This window comes from Sitophilus oryzae, unplaced genomic scaffold, assembly GCF_002938485.1.
Source record: "Sitophilus oryzae breed Bouriz unplaced genomic scaffold, Soryzae_2.0 scaffold_465_pilon_pilon, whole genome shotgun sequence".
Classification (NCBI taxonomy): Eukaryota; Metazoa; Arthropoda; class Insecta; order Coleoptera; family Curculionidae; genus Sitophilus; species Sitophilus oryzae.
The window spans coordinates 3,432,054-3,457,952 of NW_022147046.1; the positions used below are offsets into that span (position 1 = coordinate 3,432,054).

At 31.1% G+C, this 25,899-nt stretch overlaps 1 protein-coding gene across 1 annotated transcript in view; it reads right to left on the bottom strand.

Moving 5' to 3' along the window:
• The window catches only part of LOC115885991 (BAI1-associated protein 3), a 349,135-nt gene that overhangs the window by 108,206 nt on the left and 215,030 nt on the right, over positions 1 to 25,899 (bottom strand). The window contains exons 9-10 of the mRNA XM_030905025.1: positions 13,399 to 13,595; positions 9,768 to 9,953 (exon numbers count right to left, since the gene is read on the bottom strand). Of these exons, the coding sequence (XP_030760885.1) occupies positions 9,768 to 9,953; positions 13,399 to 13,595 (383 nt within the window). The remainder of the gene's footprint in view (positions 1 to 9,767; positions 9,954 to 13,398; positions 13,596 to 25,899) is intronic.

Here is a 25,899-nt window from a genome sequence, read left to right on the forward strand (position 1 = left end):
TACTTCAGAAATTATTTGGAAAAAACCGAAATAAAAATTAAACTTCTACACCCTGTATCTCTGAAACTAAGCATTTTATGATATACATTTATACGAACTTTTTTACTTATTTTTATATGCAGAATATGCTGCCGAAGTTTCCGGAATACAGTTCGGACCACCCTGTATAAGGTTAATAATATAATGTTAATAACAATGTTAAATATTTAAACTAAACAAGAAATAATAAATTTAAACTAAACAAGAAACATATTTTATTCATAAATATTTATAGGGCGCCATCATTGGACACTGATAATTTTATCGATACTTTAAGTGACCTAATGAGTATGACAGTGCCGTTCTACGATTGTGTGATTTTTTCAGGCGATTTTAATATAGATTTTTGGGCGAGTCTCGTTTTTCATCCAGAATCACTAATCTTATTGATACTTTCAACCTTGCTCAACATATTACGCAACCAACGCGCATCACCGATACTTCATCAACAATAATAGATGTCATAATAGCAAATATCAATATGCCGTGCATTTGTAGCCATTCTTTGGCTATTTCTGAGGAACTATCGGATCATTGTTTGGTGTATTCTATATTTAACCTAAAAAACCTTAATAATTGTGAAAAGTATATCGAATTCAGAGATTATGACGCTATTGCGCTTGATGAATTCGAAGAAGACGCAGTGCAATTACCGTGGTACCAAGTCTTTTATATTAGTGATATAAATGAAAAATTACAAGTTTTCAATGATTATATTTTGTATCTCGTTAATAAGCATGCCCCAATTAAACGTAAAAAAAATCGTGAAAGACCGTTTATGCCATGGATTACAAGTAATATTAAATTATTAATTAAGCTGAGGGACAAGGCTCGGAATAATTATTTAAAAGATAAGAAAGATACTCGCTTAGGCGCGGTCTCTTCAGTTATAAATAAATAACTTTTATCTAACAAATAACCATCTAAAAGATAAACAATCTAGAGCCTGATATCTATAGGATATAACATTTGGGTATTTTCATACAAAATAATCCAATAGATAACAATTTGGAGGACGGCCGCCTACAGACCGGTAGACACTCCGTAGAGAAAGTGTTGCCAATATAAGATATCTGAAATTGAGATGGTTATATATGAAAAGTCGATACAACAGACAGAGACAAAAACTCGGAATTTCAAATCGTTACATTAAAAAGTGAGGTTATTGTTCAGTTGTCAAAAGATCGTCAAAATGAAAATAAAAACAATAAAATTCAACTAAAATATATTTTGTGTTCAACTCCAACTAGTCCTATTATGGTATAGGCTATTTAAATCTACCTTTATGGAAAAGGGAAAGATAATTCAATTTCAGCAGTGGTGGTGGTGCAATAGATCTATTGATGGAATGCGATTTATAAGAAATTAAAACAAGAAAAAATAATCTAAAAGTAATTTATAGTTTAATTACATGATATTACTGTTATATTTATTATATTAACATTTTAGTACAATTGATAACAGAAAATATGGAAGAAGCTGGTGAAGTGCAAGCAGAGATTTATAAACCAATCCTAAAACCACCATCTGGTAAGTTATTAATATTGAAAATTAAAAATAGCATAAGACATTTAGTAATAACAAATATGTTGTTCTAGTGCTTCTCATAGTAAAGAAATAGGTAGGATAGCATCAATGATAGTAATTAAGGTGAGTTTTTATTTTATAAAATAGATAAATGCACTTATACTTTTGTCTTAATAATAATAAATGAATAGTACCTATAATAATTGTTACATTTACACATTATTTGTACAAATTATTTAATAAAAAAAATTAAATAAAAACAATTTTGTCATATTACTTTTATTTTTAAGAACTCAAAGTGATGGAACTTCAAGAAAAAAAAGAAAAAATAAAAGAAAAATCTTGTCTAAACAAAGTTGAACTAACTGGAATTCAAAGGACCACAATACAGATGTTTTAGCAAGATTTAGCTAGAGAGTTACTTAAAAAACAGCATGGAGAAGAGATGTACCGTATGATCGAAAAAAACGGCGTCAGCAATGGCTATGAAATAAAGATTGCTGTCATTTCATATGTAAATTTATATGGGAAATATCATCGATCATCATTTCCCAGCCAACTGGACGCCGTTTTTTTTTCGATCATACGGTATAAGGTACATAGTGTAAGAAATTAAACTAAAATTGCAACACAAAAGAAATAAAAGCAAATGTGATTTGAATAACAGGTTTTCTAAGGTTCCTGTTATAATATTAATGAATTAAGATATGCGAATTAAAAAAGAAATAAATAGTTTGATTTAAAAAGTTTTATTTATTTTTTACCTACTTTAGAGCTTTATTAAAAACTAGTTGAAGCCTGGCGCATCCGCCACGAGATCAGGAAAAAAAAATACTTTTATTTTTTTTAATTAAATGAAAAACAAAAAATCCGACGACGCCAGTTTTTAGAAGAGCCATTTAGCTATCTTTTAGTAAAAAAGCAACTTTCTAGAGCAAGTCGTTACTGCAGTAGAGACGACACAGATAAACATTAGCATTTTATATAATATGTAGTAATGGTTTATAATTCAAAGGATTTAAATAAAATAATTTATAAATTACTGTTTTATCACTATTATTATCCTAACTTAATGCATTCTCTTCGTTCTGATGCTCTAACAGAACAGAGACTCTCTTTATTTTGTAACAGTCCTTATAAAGTCCGGCACTAGCAACAATAGTTTTTTGCACCATTTCAATGTGTTTATTGGTGTTTATACCCCCCATACGTTCTAAAATGATTATAGCCTACATACTCAGAATAGGTAAGTCTTTTCCAAATAATCTAAAATCGAATTTATTGGAATAAACGAAATCTATCATAATAACAATGCCTTGGTTATGTTAAGCAATTTTGTTAAATATCAAATAAAATCAATATCTCCTCATGCCTTTGCTCATGCGTCAAATTTTTATCTGACTTTGAATCATGAATTTTGATCTGAAAGCACTATTTGGCAGTTCGGGCGCCAGATAGGATATCTGGGAGATAAGTTTAATTTATCTAATAGATACTGTTATCTATAGATGAAGATACGCGTTTTTCTGCTATCCGTCAAATAAAATATATCTGGCAGATTATAACACGCTATCCGTACCTGAAAACACCGGGGGTTAGAGTACTACAGACATTTGAGAAATTACACGAAACATGCTATAATTAGAGAAAAGGTTGCTTATTTTAAAGATTTTTCAATGAAAAAAAATAAAGACTTCTGGAACACGGCTAAAAAACTTAATATAGCCAGCAAATCAAATGTTGATATACCCGCAGATTTAGCTAATGCAGAAGGTATTTACATACATAGGTACACTTTGCAAACAGGTAACAACTTTACAGGTACATTTTGCAAATTGCAGTGGCATAGATGACAGCACTTCATCAGATAAAATACAATTCTACCTATTTAAATACTATAATAAACTCCATATCATCTAATGCGATTGGAGATGATGAGATATCAATTAGAGATTTAAAGCTTTGTTTACCGTTTTGTAAGGACGCTTTAATAAATATAATCAACTCTTGCATACTTGATTGCGTATATCCAGATATCTGAAAAATCTATTATTGTAGACCTCTAGCCAAGGTATCTGTTCCAAAAACTTTTAATGATTTACGACCAATCAGTGTTCTATCGGTGGTCTCTAAGATTATTGAGAAACATATTCATAAGCAATTATTTTCATTTTTTACCGAAAATAAAATAATGCCAGAGTGTCAATCCTGTTTCAGAAAAAATTTAGTACAACCACATGTCTTGTAAAACTGGTGAATGACATTCGAGTAAATATGGAAGACAAAAAATCACCTGTCTTGCTTTTGCTTGATTTTAGCAAGGCATTTGATACTATAAATTATGATATGTTACTAGCTAAACTCCATTACTTCGGATTATCAGAAAACTCTATAACGTTTTTTAAAAATTATCTTTCTAATCGTCTGCATTGCGTTCAAGTAAGACAGGGGAATCATCAATTAAAGTCAAATTACGTTTCTATGACATGTGGAATTCCTCAAGGATCCATATATGTTGCCGATATGAATAAAGAAATTGAGTTTTCTACATTACAACAGTATGCAGATGGTTCACAAATTTACTGTGCTTTTGCATCTGATAATTTAAAACAAGCTGAAGAAAAATTTAAAACAGATATTAATAACATATACAAATATTCAATGGAACATAATCTAAAATTAAATGCATCCAAATCGTGTATTATGCTGCTTGAAATAATCAGACTATTCTCACTTATCTATCAGACAATCTTGATATATGTGTTAATAATACTAAAATACCAATAGTTAAGGACGCTAGAAATCTCGGCATATATTTTGACTCTAATTTAAAATTTGATATACATGTAAAAAATAAATTGAAAATTGCATATATGCGACTAAAAGGTTTGGTTTATTTAAAGAAACATCTTCCTAAGAATACAAAATATTATCTGTGCAATTCGCTAATTTTGTCCTTGTTTGATTACGGAGGTGTGGTATACGGCTCTTTATTGACTCAAATAGTTGCCAGATCCATTCAAAAACTTCAAAATTCCTGCATGAGATTTTCGTATAATATCTCATTTCGTACACATATTACGCCATATTTAAATCAATTTAATATTCTGTCTATGGTAAATAGGCGAAAACTTCATATGTTAACATTTATCTACCGTATCTTACAAACTGGCCAACCGCCTTATTTAAAATCATTGTTTATACCTTTTGACCGCACTCATGTAACAAGAAACTTACATCGTTTCAGAATACCTCAACATAGGACGGCTGGCTTTCAGAAATCGTTTTCTTTTCTTGCGCCGCAATTATGGAATTCTCTCCAATCAGTGTTAAATGCTTTAAATCACATTATTTTTAATAAATATGTTAAGAATAATTTGCTGGTTTTACAATCGAATATAATATAGAAGTAGAATATATATATATATATATATATATATATATATATATATATATATATATATATATATATATATATATATATATATATATATATATATATATATATATATATATATATATATATATATATATATATATATATATATATATATATATATATATATATATATATATATATATGTATTGAAATTCTGTTTAGTTATTTTTTACAGGGAGTGTGCCACACTGATGCCTTTGGCAATCAGTGAATCGGTTTTGTAATCGCGGTGCACTCCTTATTAGGCTATTAGGCTATTAGTCAGCCAAAGTATGGTTTATATTTTATATATTTTTTATATTGGGGCCTAATAAAAAGATTTGATTTGATTTGATTTGATTTGAAATAAACGTATAAAGATAGAAATTATACAGGGCGAGTCTTAAATATGTGCAAATATTTTCAGGGCTGGTGAATCTTGATAAAAAAACAGATTTTCTCTTTACTATTTTTCAAATAAGTCCAAAATAACCAAGTTATTCAAGATAGAATATTTAATAAAAAAATTGAGAGTCACCGTATTTTTTCTGTATTTGCATCCCTTTTAGGGCCGTAACCATGGTAATATCAGAGATTAAGAGATTATAACCTAAGAAAATTTGCGGTGAATAGTCTAGTTCTAAAAAGTTTTCTAAAGTATACAGAAAAATTTCAAAAGAAAATGCACAATTTTCAACACCTTTTTTGCGCTTATTAAAGACTCACACTGTATAGATGTACTAGCCCTGGTCACTTCATCTGCGTGGTCTGTATTTTAATGCATGTGATAAATATAAATATAAATGACCGGTTGTTAAACAATTAAAATATATAATAGAACCTTTCTCAAAAAATTAAATATTACATTCTAAATCTACTTTACTCATTAATTGCCTTTTCTAATGGGATTAATGCCAATGCCACTCAGTTTTAAATATTTTACAGGAAGCTGATAAACGCTAATAACGCAAAGAATTAGTTTCAAATTTACTTTTGTCGATATCAGTTTTCATTATACTTTTTTTTTAATTAAGTACAAGTATTCTTACTAGTATTATTATATTACTTTTAGTCCTGGTCTGGTCTCCAATCTATCTAAATAAGGGAAATTAAAATAACTTTGGTTGCACATCATAATACGACCACCAGCAAACGCCATAAGACGACGCATGGTGTCATTGATGACGTGCACCCAAAGTTGTTTTAATTTCCCTATACCGGGTGCGTCTCAAAAGTGGCTCACCTGTATAACTTTTTCATTTTTTTCAGTTAAAAAACTAGATTTGGTATGTTAGTATATGACATAAATTAGGGTTGATTGACGTATTCAATTGTTTTCGGTCACTTCCTCTTTCACCGGAAATTACAACAACTTTTGATTTTAAAATGACACCCTCGGTATTTTTTTACTTTATTCGATAAAAAATAAGACTCTGAATAGAATGACATGTCATATGTCAACTTTTGACATTTTCGCATATGGTTTATTTGAAATTATAACTTGCGGTTCATTTTGAATATATATACGAAAATTTGACTCGAAATACCAAGTGTGTGGTATCAAATTATTCTTAAAAAAATGCTTTTCACAAATATGCTAATGAGCCACCCTCGATCCATTGGAAAAAATTCAGATATGATAAAAAATACGATTTGAGCATTTTTTAACTGACCAGGACAAGACTCTAAAAACAAGGATCCAATCTATTTTTCCAAATAGGAGCCTAAATAGGATTGAAAATTAGTGTTTTTAACATAGCCATGGTACTCTAGATTGAAATTTAAAATTCAAATTTTTATTAAGCGAGAATGTCAAAAGTTGACATATGATATATGTCATTCTATTCAGAATGTCATTTTCTAACAAATAAAGTAAAAAAATACCGAGAGTGCCATTTAAAAATCAAAAGTTGTAGTCATTTCCGGTGAAACAGGAAGTGACCAAAAACAATTGAATACGTCAATCAATCCTGATTTATGTCATATACAAAAGTACCAAGTCTCGTTATTTTATCTAAAAAAATAAAAAAGTTATAGGGGTGAGCCACTTTTGAGACGCACCCGGTATATCTATTCCAATTAAATATAGATAAATGAATAAAATGACAAAATAACGAGACAATAGCTCAGGAATTTGTAAATGTTAATAATGTTTAGTTATCGCTTTTGTGATTTTTCAAACAATACTAGACAACACAAATCTTAATAAAAAATAAAAAAAATATTTTATATGTAGATATTTTTGGTAGTAGTTCATTATCAATTTTTATCAGGTACCTGGTATATATATTTTTGAAGTTTGATTTTATATTAGTTTATTAGAACATCAACCATTATAATAAACGTGACTGTACTTTTTAGATGTATTTAATATTTTTTCGTTGTTGTTTTTGTTTTTTTTTTGTTTTTGAAGATGTGGTGAGATAACCCCTTGAAACGTTAAGCATATTTTGTTTGTTGGGCACAAGTTTGTTTACTAATAAAAAGTCTCTAAGAAGCTAGTTTCCCTTTGCATTTTACCCACTGGCAGTTTACAAAAAATAACCTTTATATTTTTTGACTTCGTGTTCAGTGGCAAAATCCCAAAATTTCCTCCAAAAATATCTCAGAATTTTTAAAAACGGTTAAAGTGTACTTGGATCAAATATACTTGAATGCTGTGCGCGCTTCCCTTGGACGGTGTTGTGGAATCGTATCAACTGATCTAAAATCGGTTGGTATGATTCAAGTGGAGTATTTAGTACACTGATGGAAAGCGGTAGTAATGGCCATTTATGTCCCTTAAGTGCTGTTAAGAAGGTGAGTTTTGTTGATGTAAATAATAACTGTTTATATGTTCATTATTAATTTATTTTAATTTCCTAAAATATTTTGATTAAAAGAAAATATATTACAGTGGGCAATGCTGTGCTGGTCAAGCTTAACCATGTGAATAAAAGTCTATTTGGTATGAACTGTAGGTAGTAATTCTATGTCTACGAAATATTGGGACACCCTGTATAGGATACGGCTTAAATATGCACACATATTTTTACACAGGATTGGTAGATCTCGATAAAATAAACATGTTTTCTTTTTACCGTTTTTCAAAAAAGTCCAAAATATCCCAGTTATTTAACTTTGAATATTGAAAAAAAAAATTAAAATTAAAAAAAATTGTTTGTCCACTATGTGGGCATATTTGAAGTGAAACTTCTTACTAATAGCTATTAAATTGAATGATTAAAAAAAGAGATTTATTTAAAAAAATGGGTATAAAGGTAATTACAAAAAAACTTATTTAAAAAAGTTTAATCATATATATATATATATATATATATATTGTAACTCTATAACTATGCTTTTCCATACCCATGTTTATAGGAACTTTTTTCATATCTTTTGATAAGGAATCAATGAGTACTTATTTAAAACTTTCGCAAGTTAATGATATCAACATTTTTTAAAGGTTGCTATTAGATCAAAGTAAATTAATAAAATTGCGTTTATCTCATCAAAGAAGCCGAAATCGACAAAATATCAAGAGGCACCTTTTAATCGGCATTAAACTGTTTACACTATTCCGCTAACAAGAGAAAAAAAGTCAGTGGCGTACATGCTTTTATTAAAAAAATATTCTAGTGATAACTCATTTGCACGTCTCTGATAAATATTTCGACACTTTTTTAGCTTTAAAATATGTCGTATTTATAGTAACTTTTACCCTCAATATTTCATTCGAAACGCTAAAGGTACTTGGAAGAAAATTATAATAAATCGAAATATTATTAAGACTTTAACACCCTGTAGCTACGAAACAAAGCAGAATCGGACCCATGTTGATATAAAAAATAAATCTTATTTTTACGCGAGGAATCTCCCTACGAGAGATGGTGCATGTTTTTTGAAGCACCCTGTATAATACTGAACCAAAATTATGTTTTTCTTGGCTTGTTCGTGTATATCAGTCACATTGACTAATTCATTTCAGGAAAAAATCTGTAACTATTATCTCTACCATTTATACTAATTACAATAAATTAAACTAAAATTCAAATTTTGTTCTTAACTTGCTTAACAGACAAGACATTTTGATAATTATTACTTTTTGTCATGGCAACGATGATAAGCTAATTAGCTGATAGCGTAATTGTATTAAAAATATGGGTAAAAATATAAAAAAATTGGAATAAATCGCAAACTATTAAAAATAGGTATATGACATACTTAATAAAAGTTGAAGAGTTTTGTAAAAGCTATCAGAAAAAATGATAATATATAGGGTGTACCATTTAAAAAATTTGAAATTTTTAATTTTAAGTAGTTGAAATTCATAAATATATTTTAAACACCTTGTAGCATCTAACTAAAATATCTTTACATAGGTCTTTTTCTACATCTCTATATATAATTCTCCTACCAAATTTTAGTTGTCCAGCTTCAGAAACAATGACAATTTTTTATAACACTGCAATCTAACATTATTTTTTTAAACAAATTGAAATATTACAAAAACTATTAATTTTAGGTATATAACATTATATATAAAAAAAGTTATGGAATGTTACGCACACTCTAAAAATAAAATAAAAAATTGGGTGTTGCATTTAAAAAAAACATATGTTATATCCGCCACACTTTTTTGAAGCACCCTGTATACCCTATAATAATTTTAAAATGTGTATCTTAACCATCCCTATAACTTTTATATTTAACATTTTTTTGTAAACCTCGAAACAAATGAGATAATGCACTTTACTCTATCGTTGACTCACCCTGTACATACAAAACTCTTTTCACTCACCTTGCATGGCTGTAAACTTTTCGGCCATCCACATCTCCTCCTCCCTCGTGAGGGTGAAGTTCATCCAGGCGTCCTCGATATCGGTCAAAAGTTGCAGCATCCATCGCGGGTCCAGCGGGTTTTTGAGGTAAATCCTGGACGCGGCCACGAACCTCGCCAGCGCAGTTTGCAGTTCGGTTAGGTCACCTGGAAAGCGTTTAGGGTTGCTGTGAGTCTGGCTGAAACTGTTGCGGTCCTTTGGGGACGGTTAAATAAATGCGAGGGTCAAGCCGAGAAAAAGGAGGTTTCTGGTGTTTGTGTTTCATTACGGGTTTGCTTTGGAATGCGTTAGAATGTTCTTTTTTTCTTCTAGTTACTAAATTGTTCAAATATTTGAATAAAACAGTTACATTTTCATGTTGTGAATATTTAAAATATTCAATGTAAATATTTGTTTTTAATAAAACAATCAAACAAATAATTGTTGAAAGTACATAAAAATATATGGTTTGGTTGTCAACTCAAGTCAAACAAGTCAAATTAGTTTAAAAAAGGCCCATCGGTGGAAAAAATTCCCACAGTTTTGAAAATGGTTTTAAACGATTCCTCTAGACTTGGGCACATATGTGTCAAAAGTCACCGAAGAGAGACGATGAGCTCCAGGAGTGGGGAGGAGTTAAATGTCAATTCTTTCACTCTTTTTTGCTTATATCTCGGAAACTATGACATCAAAACTATGACATAAATTTTGTCAGCTTTATTTTTATATATAGAGTGTTTTTGGGTAGATCTCATAGTTTCCGAGATATAAGCAAAAAATATAAAAAGTAAAAAAAAGTAAAAAAATTGACATTTAACTCCTCCCTACTCCTCGAGCTCATCGTCTATATTTGGGGACTTTTGACACATATCAGCCCAAGTCTAGAGAAATTATATAAAACCATTTTCAAAAGTGTGGGATTTTTTTCCACCGATTTTTCTAATTTGACTGCGCTAACATAGTGATTGTATTTATAAAATTAAAGAGATTTTTATAAAGAAAATGCTGTACTGTGAACAATTTTTGAAATTATTTTTCTATACAGAACATAGCAGGGTCGCTGTATATGTATGAAAACGGTCAATTGTTAGGTAAAATATACGAGGTACAGCATGGTAAAAGTTAAATATAAAAGTTGTAGGGTTTTTAAATGTCTATTACCAAGGAATAAATTTAAGTATACAAGGTCGGTGATAAAGTCGTGGCACATTAAAGTTTATTTTTTAAATGGAATCCCCTCCTGTATTATTACATATCGTCGGTGAAATGTGATAAACTGCTAAAACCAAATCAAACTAATTTTAGAGGATAGAAAAGAAACGGTACAAAAGAATATCTACAGGGTGGATCAAATTGGATGCTTTTAAAGGGAAACACCCTTTTCTATAGGAGATAGACGAAAACTAATATGGGTGTCTAGAGCTCAATTTTCATCAAAAACATGATGGTGAAAACCGCACATCGATATCTGTTACCGTTTCAGAGTTACGGGATGTTTCTCAAAAATGTGCTTTTTTAACAAATCGTTGTAACTTTTTTGCTATGGAAAATTTTGTATTTCTATCATAACATTTCCGAAACACCTTTTTACGTAGAATTTAATGGTTTAAGTATAATTTTTTTAAAATTAATATTTTAAGATTTATCAACAGAAAAATTGATTTTTTATTTGGGACTTTAGGACACCCTGTATATTTTTAATTAACTGAAAAAAACTTAAAATTACCTTTTCAAAAATATAGCACACTTAATATTTTGTTATAATCCCCTTCGAAATATAGAATTTTTAAAAGTTCGCCACTTTTAACTAGTAGGCTTTGAACCCCTTATCTGACGATATGCCCCTAATGGAACTCGAAAACATATTTTTCCAGCTAGACGAGGCACCGCCTCAGAACGCTGAAGTTAGCAGCAAATTTTTGCAGCCAATTTCAAGAATAATTGAACATATAACCAAGATCCTAGCCGTTGGCCGTTGAGGCCGCCGGACTTAGTGCCTCTGGATCTAATCCTATGTATATGTCTGCGGAAGAATGAAGGTTCTTATTTTTAAATTGCCCGTATAATCTAGACAAGAATTAGAAGTACTTAGCAGTTATGAAGGGGTATCTTTCACCCCCACTGAGTTAATGAATTCCGCGAGAATTGTTCAAAAACAGTCCCGTCTCTCCGTAACAAAAGACGGTCGATATGTCGAATACTACCTGTAGCAATATCTCATGTTTTGGTTTGCTATTTATTTTTATTGTTAATAGATATAGTTTAAAATGTGTTGATGTTGGTTAAATATAGTTAAAATTGTTATAAAATTCTGCATCTCTTATTGCAAATATTATTCTCGTTTTAATTGATGCTCACAGCTGGATTTTTTTTTGCATTACAGCCGGCGCCGCGCCGTTCAAAGCCTACTTATTTAAAGTAGGCCAATTTTTATAAACTCTATATCTCGAAGAGGAATCGAGCTATAAAAATATCAAGTGTGCTATATTTTTGGATAGGTAATTTTAAATTCTTTTCAATAGATTAAAAATATACAGGGTGTCCCACATAAAAAATCAAATTTGCTGTTAATAACTCTTAAATTATTAATTTTAGAAAAATTATACTTAAACCATTAAATTCTACGTAAAAAGTTGCTTGGGAAATGTTTTCATAAAAATAGAAAATTTTCCATAGCAAAAAAGTTAGAGCGATTTGTTAAAAATGCAAATTTTTAAAAACACCCCGCAACTCCGAAACGGTAACAGGTATCAATGTGCGGTTTTCACCATCATATTTTTGATAAAAATTGGGCTCCAGATACTGATATTAGTTTTCGTCTATCTCCTATATAAAAGGGTGTTTCACTTTAAAAGCGTCCAATTCGACCCACCCTGTACACATGTAGCAAATATATTCATGCGTTAATATGATATGATTGAAATAACAACAATATTTGTTGGGGGACAATGACACACCGATATCTGTTTTGTCATTTACTATTTTTATTATTTTTTATATAAATCATTTCCAAGAATTCCTTTTTTGTTGATTTTTATCGGTTTTTAAAATTTTAGTATCTTGGAATCTAAAGCTTTGTCCGTTTTGTTCCTCAAGTTTATATAAAGCGGTTTTATGTTTTTTATCATATTTGTATCCATTTAGACGACTTTGTAATAATTGTAACGTTTGTCCTATATAAGCACTGGAACAATCGCCACAAGGGACTTGAGAAAGAAACTAAGCTAAAATAATATTTGACATTAGTTTTCGAGTTAGAATTTATAGATGTACAAAATGAGGTTACATCAAGTCTGGAAATTACAAAGTTTTCGTTTAACATTTGAAAATCAAAATTTTATAATTCGGAAATGGTTAAATTTAGGTACGTTATATGTATTACGATTATTGCTTAAAATTGAAGAAAGAATTGAAACATGCATTAACATAGAGAGCGTTGTATTAAAAAAAATGATGTGCCACAAATTTATGACCTACCTTGTGTACTTAAATTTACTAATAGCTAATAGACATTTAAAACCCATGCCAATAATCGTAGGACATTGAGAAGGAAATAATTCTTTGCTGTCTCTTTATTGTAAAAATAACAAGTACTTTCATATACATATGTACCTTGTACTGCATGTTGGTGTAGTATGGTGAGAGCTGGTCCCGGTAAGTCTCCAGGCCAAGACCATGTTTCTCTATCCCAGTTTTTCAATTCGTAGTCCACGAATGTGGCATAGAGACTCTCGTGTTGAGTCAGTTCTGTCCAGTTGTCGTCATCGGCTGCACCGCGATTTTCTCTTGTAGATAACCACATTTTCAGCCTGCAAACAAGAAAAAATAAGCGTAAAATATGGTAAATGTATACAGGGTGATATGAATTCTAATCGAGAATTGGAATCCAATGCAGATAAAATTTTGTAAAAAAGTTCGTATCAATTCAATTCATCTATTTATTTTTAGTCCCACACCAACAGATGCCGCATTACGTCCCTCGAGCATATCTTTTGCTTCGGTAATACAGTCTAATATCAATACGATATCATCGGCAAATCTTAGATGATTTAGTTTTTCACCATCAATGTTTACACCCTTATCTCCAAAGTCAACTTGCTTGAACATATATTCTAACCATGTAATGAATAACTTTGGTGATATAATATCACGTTGTGGGACTCCCTTCTCGATTTTAAAATATGCTGTTTTCTCGTGGAGCCCCACATATGCTTTTGCATTGTTATGTGATCTACCTGACATTCGGTTAAGGCTTTTAGCATCTTATGTTGATTTATTGTATCAAACGTCTCCTCGTAATCGACCAAAATCAAAATCAGAGGCTTGTTGTGCATTCCACAGATTTTTCGATAGGGGTTTTAATGACTTGGAGATGATGTTTGTACCGTATCCATCTCTAAATCCATCTTGCTATCTTGGTCGGTACAAATCCAATTTGTGGGTTATATGGTTGGTATTAATGCGTATGAACAACATGAACAGCGCATGTACATATGGAAAAGCAAACTTATTGGACGATAGTTAACCAGGCTCGTAAAGTCTCCCTTCTTGTGAATAATTATTATTTACAAGAAGGATCCAATTGTGAAGGAGTTACTCTATTTTCTAAACAAGTATTTAAGAGATTTTTTATAGCTTGCAGAAGTTTTGGGCCTCCATATTTAAAAGCTTCGAAAACTACACTATGGGTCCACACTAGGTCCTCACAATAGGAGGAATTGACCTCAAATCCAAGGAGGCAATAGAGAAAGAGGGACATATCCTCTATTATAGATACGGGACAACCCCGGTATCAGGTCTAAGGAGAGACCAAGTTAAAGAGGTGGAGAAAATGGAGATAGATCCACCTCAAGGGTTTCTCAGCCCGAGGCAAGCTCCTCGACTATGCAGAGCGGCACGGAGGGCCAAATTCCAACCGTGGAAGGGTGTGTACCCTCGGAGGAAGAACTGCTGTCAGAGGAGGATGGAAAATACCCTATCCCCTCTACAACAGGGGTATGATGGGTTATAGACTGTGTGATGACTCAAGGAAGGGGGGCACAATACATCTTTAAGGCCGCAGTGATTAACCCCCTTCTTACTCATTCTACATTCTATATTCTACAACTACACTATCCTCTCTCACTACACTATCCTCTAATTTATATTATAACATCTTTGAAATACAATTAGAGTTCTATCAATAAACTTACTTTAAGTCAGCCATTATAATGAGCATTAATGAGAGTTGTTAATCTGTTGATATGCTCCTTTCCTAGTCTTCATATTCAAAGGTTTTAATGCATGTGAATTTTAAGACTGACAACCAAAAGAGTAATCTTCATGTTTAAATTGAGAGTAGAAATTTAAAAAAAAAATCGTCTCAAAAGCAACCGGCATGGAACTAAAATCCTGGCTAATTCACCTCCTAATAGCTTTGAATCGAAGTCAATCCAGAGCGCGGTGCGTCTCCATATAAATTCCTTCGCAGGCAGCGAAGCCGTCAGATGTGCTCCATTAAATTTGTACGTCCGATGAGAATTATCTAAGAGGATTTGCTGTAAATTCCCGAACGTTTATTGGAATGGGGTGAAAACGGGCCAAACCCTCGTCAACAAATAGCTTCTTTCCTCTGCCGTTTCATATAACGATAGTTAAGGTGCGGAAGCCAAGTCGTCCCTTCCTCTTCAACGGAGAATAACAGGATCTTTAAAGGTCAAGAAGCATAATTGGAAAAGTTTTTTCTTATTTCTCTACTGCAGTTTATCGATGCTACAGGGTGCTCCAAATTCGTGGTACGAGCATTGGTATCTCGGAAACCGTAATAGATACGAGGATGGTTATATTGAGGCAAAGTTGCGCCTTGGGATGTTCGCTAACATTATATTAAATTATATCAAAAAAGTTTCAAGAATTTCAAGGATTGCTGAGTTTTTTGAGAAAAACGGATTTTTTTAAATACATTTTATTTTTTCCTGTCGTTATTTTTTAGAAAATCAAAAAACGAACTGCACATTCTCATAGCCACTTTGTCAGGGCTATCTGATGGTATTTTTAGATTTTCAAATTAGCTGATAATTTGTGAGATACAGAGGCCAACTTAATTTTTATAAATACGGACCTGCATTTTTTATTTTAGATTGTGAAACTAAACCAACTCGGTCTCCTGAGTACAATGATATGCAACACTTGATACTTTTTTTTGTTTTGGACATTTTGTAATGGAATATTTTAGAGCAGACAACAAACCTAGCTTGTTAAAAGTGTATCATGTGTTTCCGCCCTTAAATTGGTTTTTTTCAGAAGATCGTAAAAACTGTTTAGAATGAAGGACCCGTTTCTCTGGGAAAAACTAAATATTTTTCTGTTGGTTGTAAAATCCCACGTCCATAAATTAATATAATACTTGCTTTGAAACAGCTACAAACGACTAGCATCAGTCATTAAGGCTGTAAAAGCCTAAATTTTAACTTCGAGATTATATAAGCAAAACCCCTAGAAAGCAATAAAACTCTAAGACCCTTCTCACGATAGACCTCCAACGGGCCAATACAAACAGATTTTGGATAAAAACAAGTATAATTGTTAATTTAAATATTAAACTAAAGTTCACGTAATGATAATCTGAAAGTTAAGGACTGTCCTCCTTTTTTATCCAAAATATCCAAAAGTATGTGAAATAAATAAACTTATAAGATAAAACAGCGGAATCTAATGAAATCAAATTATATAAATATATATGTGACAATAAATCAATATATGTGATTTGTTTGGTTTTTAAGGACAGACCTTAAAATATACTTTAGTTAGGGTTAGATTTAATCATGTGTAATTGTGTTTACGGTAATTATAATATTTACACGGATATTAGTAATAATTTGGAAATAATATAGAAATGGTCATAGTAACGACATCTGTGACAAGTAGGGCGAACTAGACCGGGAACGACAGGGTAGTTGAGGTTTTTTCAGACCAATCAGACGGTTCCTGAAAAGCGAACCCGAACATGATTTGAGAATGGCTCGGCTTTTGGTGGTTCCCTATTCTTTTTACCCGCCCATTTTAAAGATTTCGAGATTTAGGAAAATAGTTTTTTGGATCAGTTCGGTACTGACTTTTAAATTAGACGGTCGAATCTCCTCCGTGTAGATCTTATATTATGGTGGTTTCTTTTTAATAATTTTAGTAAGTTTTCTATTTAAAGATTTTCTTAAATATTCGATTCTCAAGTTAGGAAATTTTAAACATTTCATGTATAAAAATTTTTAATTTGTTGTTTTAGATTTTCTTTAATATTTCTTTTATTAACGATTTAAGACTTTCTGTTTGTTCTAAAGGCTTTAGTAAAAGTTAGATGTCATCACACAAATTATTATTTTGCAATTGTTCTTTTTATTAAATTCTAATTTAAATCCAATTGATCAGTTAATATTTTTTTTGTCATATTAATTTTCTGGCAACGAAAATTCTAAGAGATATTTGAATTGTATGCTAATTTTAGATAATTTAGATTAGACTAATAAGAAGAATATTTTGTATTTTTAACTTTATCACTTCTGAATTTTAATATCATTCATTAATTATTTTTGATTAAATATCTTTCTTTTTTTTATATTTCATTAATTATAAATGTCTTATTAAATCGTTTTCTTTATTTTTATCTATTTATTTTTTTTTATAGTAAATATAGTTAGGTGTTGTGAAAAATCGGCATTTTATTTTTAATCTCACCTTTTCACTAAAATATTAAACTATCTAAAAGAACACTATGATAACTGGTCGAGTGGTTTAATGTAAAGAATGAGTCCAAGACCGAAGTGGTGGGGATCAATGAAATCTTCGACAGGTTCTTGTTGTTGATGTATTGCTGATGGATGTTGACGTAATAAGGTAAGTGGCAATAGAGTTTATAGTAACTGAATTTAGAAAGAACCCTTACCATAAAAGTGCGATGCCTTAATTTCTATTTTTAGCTGGCTATATTTTGTTTTTTTATATATAAACGAAACTATATTTACGCTCTGAAAAGTCGGTGTTCTCATTATCCAAGTTCTGCCTACCGCTCAGTAAATTATTTTAATTATAATTATATAAAGGCCACACTACCATGTTAACGGACAAATCTTGAAAGTTTTGTCACAATTTGAACACAATTTATTTAAACTAATTTCAAACTTTTCAATGACGTGGGGTAAAACATTGAATAGGGAAAATCAAATGCAATAGAATAATAAAAAAATGGCGCCGGGAGGCACGTATAGCCGCCCATACTAAAATATGTTAATATCTCGAAAACTGCGACTTTGACTGATTTGGTGTTATTACAAATTTTGTTGCAAATGTTATTCCTAATCTTAATTTGAAAACCGCGTTTCGCTAGCTACTGTAATTTTGGAATTACGGTTTGTTTAAAATTTTTAACCCCCTCCCATACCCCCTTACCAACTCCCCAACCCCACCAAAAACTAATGACCAGATTCTCGGGTGCCACAGTATTTTTGTGCCAAATTTGGTTAAAATCGGTTCAGCGGTTTTTGAGTTATCGTGTTACAGACGGACAGACGGACAGACGGACAGACGGATAGACAAACAGACAGACACCATGAAAATATTTTGTATTTAGGTCATTTATGACCCAAATAACTCATTTTGGATCAGTTCGATTCAGTTTTCATTCAGTTCAGATTTGATTCAGTTTTTGAGCAAAATTAAAAAAACTTTTTTTTTTGTCGATTCTAATAGCCTACCATACCTATTGGTATGGTCGGCTAATAAATAATATAAATATAATATAAACAATCAAATCATTTCCTCGGAAGATGGATTGGAAACGGTACAGCAGTATAAGGGCCAGCGAGGTTCCTGGACCTGTCGCATTACTTGACGTTATTTGTAAAAGAGATATCAATATATTTCAACATTAAGAGTACAAAAATAATTAACGAGTAATAAAAAAACAATTAAAGAGTACAAAATACATTCGGAAGTATAGGGAAATTGGAACAACTTTCGTTGCACGTCTTCAATGACACCATGCGTCGTCTTATGGAGTTTGCTGGTGGTCGTATTATGATGTGCAATGAAATTTATTTTATTTTCCTTATATAAGAAGATTTGTTCAAAGAGCTATAAATAAGATTGAACAAAAAATAAATTTGTGCATTATGGAGATGGAGGGTGGTGACCCTTTCAAACATGTAGAGCATTAGAAACTAGTTGGTAGAAGTTTATTTATTTATAATAACTATGACTAATATTATGCATATTATTAGATAGTACAATAAGATTTCAAATTCACAATAAAAAAAGTTAAAAATGATATCTTTAAATTGCTGATCTGGATATTAATTATTTGAATCATTCAATTGGCTTGATTTTTCTTATTCAATGTTAATTAGCGCTGATCAATATTGTTGCAATGAATATAATCAGATTAAATATATTAAAAAAACCAGTGTCGAACTTGAAATTATTTTAAATAACAATTAAATAGTTTTATTATTGGTAAGGTACCAAAAACAAAAAAAGTATCAAATGTGGTATATTATTGCACTCGGGAGACCGAGTTCTTTCAAAATCTGAAATAAAAAATGCAGCTCCGTATTTAAAAAAATATAAGTTGGCCTCTGTATCTCACAAATTATCAGCTAATTTGAAAATCTAAAAATATTATCAGATAGCCCTAATAAAGTGGCTATGAGAATGTGTAATTAGTTTTTTGACTTTCTAAAAAGTAACGACAGGAAAAAATAAAATTGATTTTCAAAAAAATCCGTTTTTTCCAAGCTATCTTTGAAATTTTTAAAACTTTTTTGATGGCATCTTGGTGAACGTCCTAAACCGCACCTTTGCCCCAATTTAACCATGTTCGTATCTATTACGGTTACCGAGATACCAGTGCTCCATACCTCAAATTTGTAGCACCCTGTATACTGGGTGTCTCAATATTTTGTGGACATAGAACTATTGCGTATTTCTGGAATCAAAATAAAATCATTGGACACAATTAACTTCTATACAAAGGTGCTTTGTTTGTCCGTAAGAGAGTATCAATCTTTAAATAAAAATACATTTTTCAGATATTTTAAGAACAGTTATTCCGATTTGAATGAATTTTGGGTGTCTATGTTTTGCTAAGTGCTTTAACATTTGACTTTTACAAAAATCAAGAAAAAGTACGTGAAGAGTGAAAACCACCCCCACCCCTACATAAATTTTAGTACTTATAAATATTTCCCAACTTAACCAAACACCGATTTTTTTTTCGTAAAATGGTCCTTCTTGTATTTACTATATTTTTCGTCTCTTTTAAAAAACGCCATCGCGCATAATTTTTGCAGTTCCAACAATATTTTTAGAACCACCCTGGTATCTGCAATCGAAGAAGGTACCTATATTATTTGAATTAGTCAATTTAGAAAACAAATATCATAATATATTATTTTTATGTTTTTTAGGAGTCCAGATGATACACAATGATACAGTACTATGATAGACAATGATATAGTACACCATCTACTTCAGCTGCGACACATACAGGGAAATTAAAATAAATATAAAATAAAAAAATAATTTTGGTTGCACATCATAATACGACCACCAGCAAACTCCATAAGATGACGCATGGTGTCATTAATTCCCTATACAATATTTGATACTACAGATTCTGATAATCCAAGGGAGAAGAACTTACGAAGACAGCTGTTTGAATAAGTTACGAAAATAGGCAGAAGTCAGAGAAAACGAGGATTCTTACGCAGAAGAAAATAGAAAAATTGTATTATTAGAATTTGAGGAAAAAATCAAATCATCAAACTATTCAGTCGCAAAAAATCTATTATGCTCTATATCGCCAACGACGCGCGACGGCGAAAATATGGAATTTTATGTTATCATCGCAGATTATACCGTATGATCGAGAAAAAGCGGCGTCAGCGATGGCTATGAAATGAAGATCGCTGTCATTTTACATGTAAATTTATGGAAAATGTTATCAATCGTCATTTCCCAGCCAACTAGACGCCGTTTTTTTGATCATACGGTATTTGACACTAAGCGTCATAAAATGCTTAAAAAATATATTAAATTTTAAATTAATTCATGTTCGGGATTATTTTTTACGGGTGTCCTCTAACGGACAAATCAAGCACTTTGGTATATAGGAAAATTATGTACAATTAACTTATTTTGATTAAAAAAATACGTAGTTCTTCTATGTCCACGGAATATTGGAACTCCCTGTATATATTATTGGTCTACTTTTTAACAATAAATTTTCATTTTTTTTACAAAGGACATAAAATGGGGCCATTTTACCGAAAGAAAATCTGTCGTCGATGGAGTTAATATTTGTGAAAAATATTTACACTAAAATTTATGTAGGAGTGGGGGTAGTTTTCACCCTTACCGTACTTTTTCTTGAACACTTAGCAAAACAGTCACCCAGAATCTCATTCAAATCGGAATAACGGTTATTAAAATATGTTAAAAAATTAATGCTTATTACTAGATAACTGCCATTTAAATTGACATATACCGAGTGCGTTTGAAAAGTGGCTCACTCTTATAAAAATTTTATTTTCCTGTTAAAAAAAACAGATTTGGTATGTTAGTATATGACATAATTTATTTGACATTATGACGTTTAGAATTTTGAAAGACGGTTAATTTGGGAAATATCGTTAATAATATTAAAGCAACAAACTTTTTAAATTTTGAGTTTTTTATATGCAGCAGTGAAAGGGATTTCTCAGAATATTTAAAATGTAACTCATAACTTCTTTGCATATGATTCATTTTTTCTTACTTTTATTATTAACTGCATTAATTATAATTATTGCTAAATTAAAATAAACCATATACCGGGTGCGTCTCAAAACTGGCTCACCCCTATAATTTTTTTACTTCTTCATATAAAATAACGATATTTGGTAATTTAGTATATGACATAAATTAGGATTTATTGACGTATTCAATTGTCTTCGGTCACTTCCTGTTTTACCGGAAATCACTACAACTTTTAATTTTGAAATTGCACCTTAGGTATTTTTTTACTTTATTCTCTGAATAGAATGATATATCATACGTCAACTTTTGACATTTTCGCATATGGTTTATTTGAAATTATAACATGCAGTTGACATATGATATGTCATTCTATTTAGAATGTCACTTTCTATCGAATAAATAAAAAAATACCGAGGGTGGCATTTAAAAAAACAAAAGTTGTAGTCATTACCGGTGAAAAAAAAGTGACCAAAAACAATAAAATAGGTCAATCAATTCTAATTTCTAATTTCATGTTATATATTAACATACCAAATCTCGTTTTCTGAAAAAATACAAAAGTAAAAGGTAGTAGAGGTGGACCACTTTTGAGACGCATCCGGTATGCTACAATTATTTCACCTAATTATATTAAATCGACATTTATAATACATCTAATTTATTACAAGTTTCTGTTCAGATGTTCTATTGTTACACACTTGTTTTACAATTTATTAATAAATTATTTTAAACTGGAATGCATATAAATTGTATGAAAGTGTCGCGCGTCGGCGTCGCCATCGGTAGGTGCGCTTATCAATAGAAAATTTGAACAATGGTGTTACTGGCAACTCGATATTAACAGATTGTGTGGATTACGCTGAAAATACGAAATATTTTAACAAAGAATATTTATAGCGCCGTTAGATAACTTATACAAATAATTTGAAAATTATATTAATATTTAAATAATTAATATTTTTATACAATCATAGTAGTCTTGTATTTAAATATTCTAATATGAAGAAAATAAACAATAAATTAATGGTACGAACATGGTACTACTTTATATGATTCATGAACATATTAGTATTGCAGTATCATCTAAGATAGGTAAGTTTAGCAAATTTGAGACCGATCGATCGACAGACTGATGATCAGAGACGTAAGTACTGTAGAAACTTATTTGCTTGCTTCATGCACGTTACCGTAGATTGAGCTAAGAAGGCTTAGGTAGGGTATATATAATAAATAAACAAAATACGAGTAGCGGAAAAAGGGGTCAAAAACCCATGGTACAAAGAATACAAGGTATGATCGATAGCGGCTCCAATTTCGTTCAGTTCGCGCATACCACCTGTGACGTCACTAGGAAAATAATGAATAAATAAAAAATAAAGAAAGTTGACAGGAGATCTGCATTTTTGAGGTTATGGTTAAGAATTGTTTATTTTTAAGACTTTTTAGTCGTTTAATTTAATAATTACTAAAACCAGCAGTTCCAAAAATATATTTAAAAATAATAATTATCTATTAACATGGATTTGGACGATAGGTAAGAATACTGAATTTATTTCTATATTCGGTATAAAATTGTTTATTAGGTTTTTAGTTTGCGATGTTTATGGTAAATAATTTTCATTTTCATTGCCTCTGAATTCACATGAGGACAGAGTTGAGGATATCTATGGAAAAGTAACCACAAGAGGAATTGTTACATCATTTAAAAAATATTGGGAAGTTTATTGTTTCCCATCGAAAAGTAGAAAATGCCAATGCAGATGAACGTATTGTAATTGTGATAGAAGTAATTCTAAGGGTGAAGTTTATTATAATTAGTGGAAGTAATACCAAGGGTGAAGTTTATTATAATTAGTGACCTCTGCTTCTTTTTATATGTAGAAGTTTCTGGTTTTGAGAATAAATCGGTTGAACGACACCCAAAATTTAAAGGAAGTATTTGCATACCCAGAATATGCCCATCAAGGATTATATAGCTCAAATTTCCTTTAATGGTAGGCAATTATTCAATGCAAATTAACTTTTTAAGTGACTAAAATATTAAATAGTTTACAATATGGTATATCACTAAAAATATATTACTTTTAGGTACAATTAGGGCCCGATACATTTCAAAAAGTAGAATATTATTTTATATTAAATGAGGTATTGTACTAACAATCAATTTATATTAATAATGGAGATTAAAAAATAACAGAATAAATAGTTCTTTTTTATACTACAAAAATAAACTATAGAATACAACAGTATTTAAAAAATAAATAAAAGTGATGTTCCGGCCGAGATTCGAACTCCGGTCTCTCGCTTCCTAGCCCGACTCCTTATGCACTGCTCCACAGTAACTTGCTTAGCGATAATTCAATGACGGTATATAAACAAAAAAAACAGGTTTATAACAATATCTTGACGATTTGAACTGGCGCGCGGAGCGTGCTGACCAATAGCGCCTGTTATCACCTGTGACGTAGCAACCAACCTGCGCAATATCATACCTTGTATTCATGTACCATGTCAAAAACCCCTACATATATGCTTATTCTCTGCATTAAGTTCATCAGACCGAAGGGAACAGCCATTTGACGATCGGTTTCGGAGATTTTTCTCCATCGTCAGGCCGACTTTGCTATAACCCTCGATCTGACCAACGAAAAGCAGAGAATAGCATTTGAGTACAAAATGTACTACTACGGCAAGAGTGCTAGACGCTCTACGCCATCTCGAGGGTTACAGCAAAGTCGGCCTGACGATGGAGAAAAATCTCCGAAACCGGTCGTCGAATGGCTGTTCCCTTCAGTCTGATGACTTAATGCAGAGAATAAGCATATATGTAGGGTTTTTTGGCCCCTTTTTCCGCTATTCGTATTTTGTTTATTTATTATATATACCCTACCTAAGCCTTCTTAGCTCCATCTACGGTAACGTGGATGAAGCAAGCATGTTTGTCCAGTAGGCCGCTGGTTTTAATTTTGGCGGTACGATCTGTGATTGTCACAGCTACCGCTAGATGGCGTAGAGCATCTAGCACTCTTGCCATAGTAGTACATTTTGTACTCAAATGCTATTCTCTGCTTTTCGTTGGTCAGATAGAGGGTTACAGCAAAGTCGGCCTGACGATGGAGAAAAATCTCCGTCGTCGAGTGGCTGTTCCCTTCGGTCTGATGAACTTAATGCAGAGAATAAGCATATATGTAGGGTTTTTTGGCACCTTTTTCCGCTACTCGTATTTTGTTTATTTAAAAACTTATTATCATCCAAAAGAAATAATATTACTAATGATGAATATTCAAATATTCAACATCAGTTTTCCAAAAGATATGAACTGTTTATTTTAGATATAAGTAACTGGTAACCTAACCAACTAAAAGTTTGCAACAATATTATATTATTTTTATACGGTTTCTATACCGGGTGCGTCTCAAAAGTGGCTCACCCCTGTAACGTTTTTATTTTTTCAGATAAAAAAAACGAGATTTGGTATGTTAGTATATGACATAAATTAGGATTTATTGGCGCATTCAATTGTTTTTGGTCACTTCCTGTTTCACCGGAAATGACTACAACTTTTGATTTTTAAATGGCACCGTCGGTATTTTTTTTACTTTATTCGATAGAAAATGGCGTTCTGAATAGAATGACATATCATATGTCAACTTTTGACATTCTCGCTTAATAAAAAATTGTATTTTAAAATTCAATCTAGAGTGCCATGACTATATTAAAAACACTAATTTTTCATCAAGGAGCCTTGGAAAAATAGATTTGATCGTCTAATGTTTTTAGTGTCTCGTTCTGGCCAGTTAGAAAATGCTAAAATCGTATTTTTAATCATATCTCAATTTTTCAAATGGACCGAGGGTGGCTCATTAGCATATTTGGAAAAAGCATTTTTTTACGAATAATTTGATACCACACACTTGGTATTTCGAGTCAAATTTTCGTTACGAACCGCAAGTTATAATTTCAAATAAACCATATGCGAAAATATCAAAAGTTGACATTTGATATCTCATTCTATTCAGAGTGACATTTTCTATCGAATAAAGTAAAAAATACCGGGGGTGTTATTTAAAAATCAAAAGTTGTAGCCATTTACGGCGAAACTGGAAGTGACCGAAAACAATTGAATACGTCAATCAATCCTAATTTATGTCATAAACTAATATACCAAATCTCGTTTTTTAACTAAAAAAATAAAAAAGTTATAGGGGTGAGCCACTTTTGAGACTCACCCGGTATAAAAGAAATTTTTCTATGGTAATCGCAAAACAATTTCCGATGTACGTGATCAACTTTGAGTGACAAGCGATGGCGACAGCGCTGTCAGATTGTGATGTATTTATGACATGA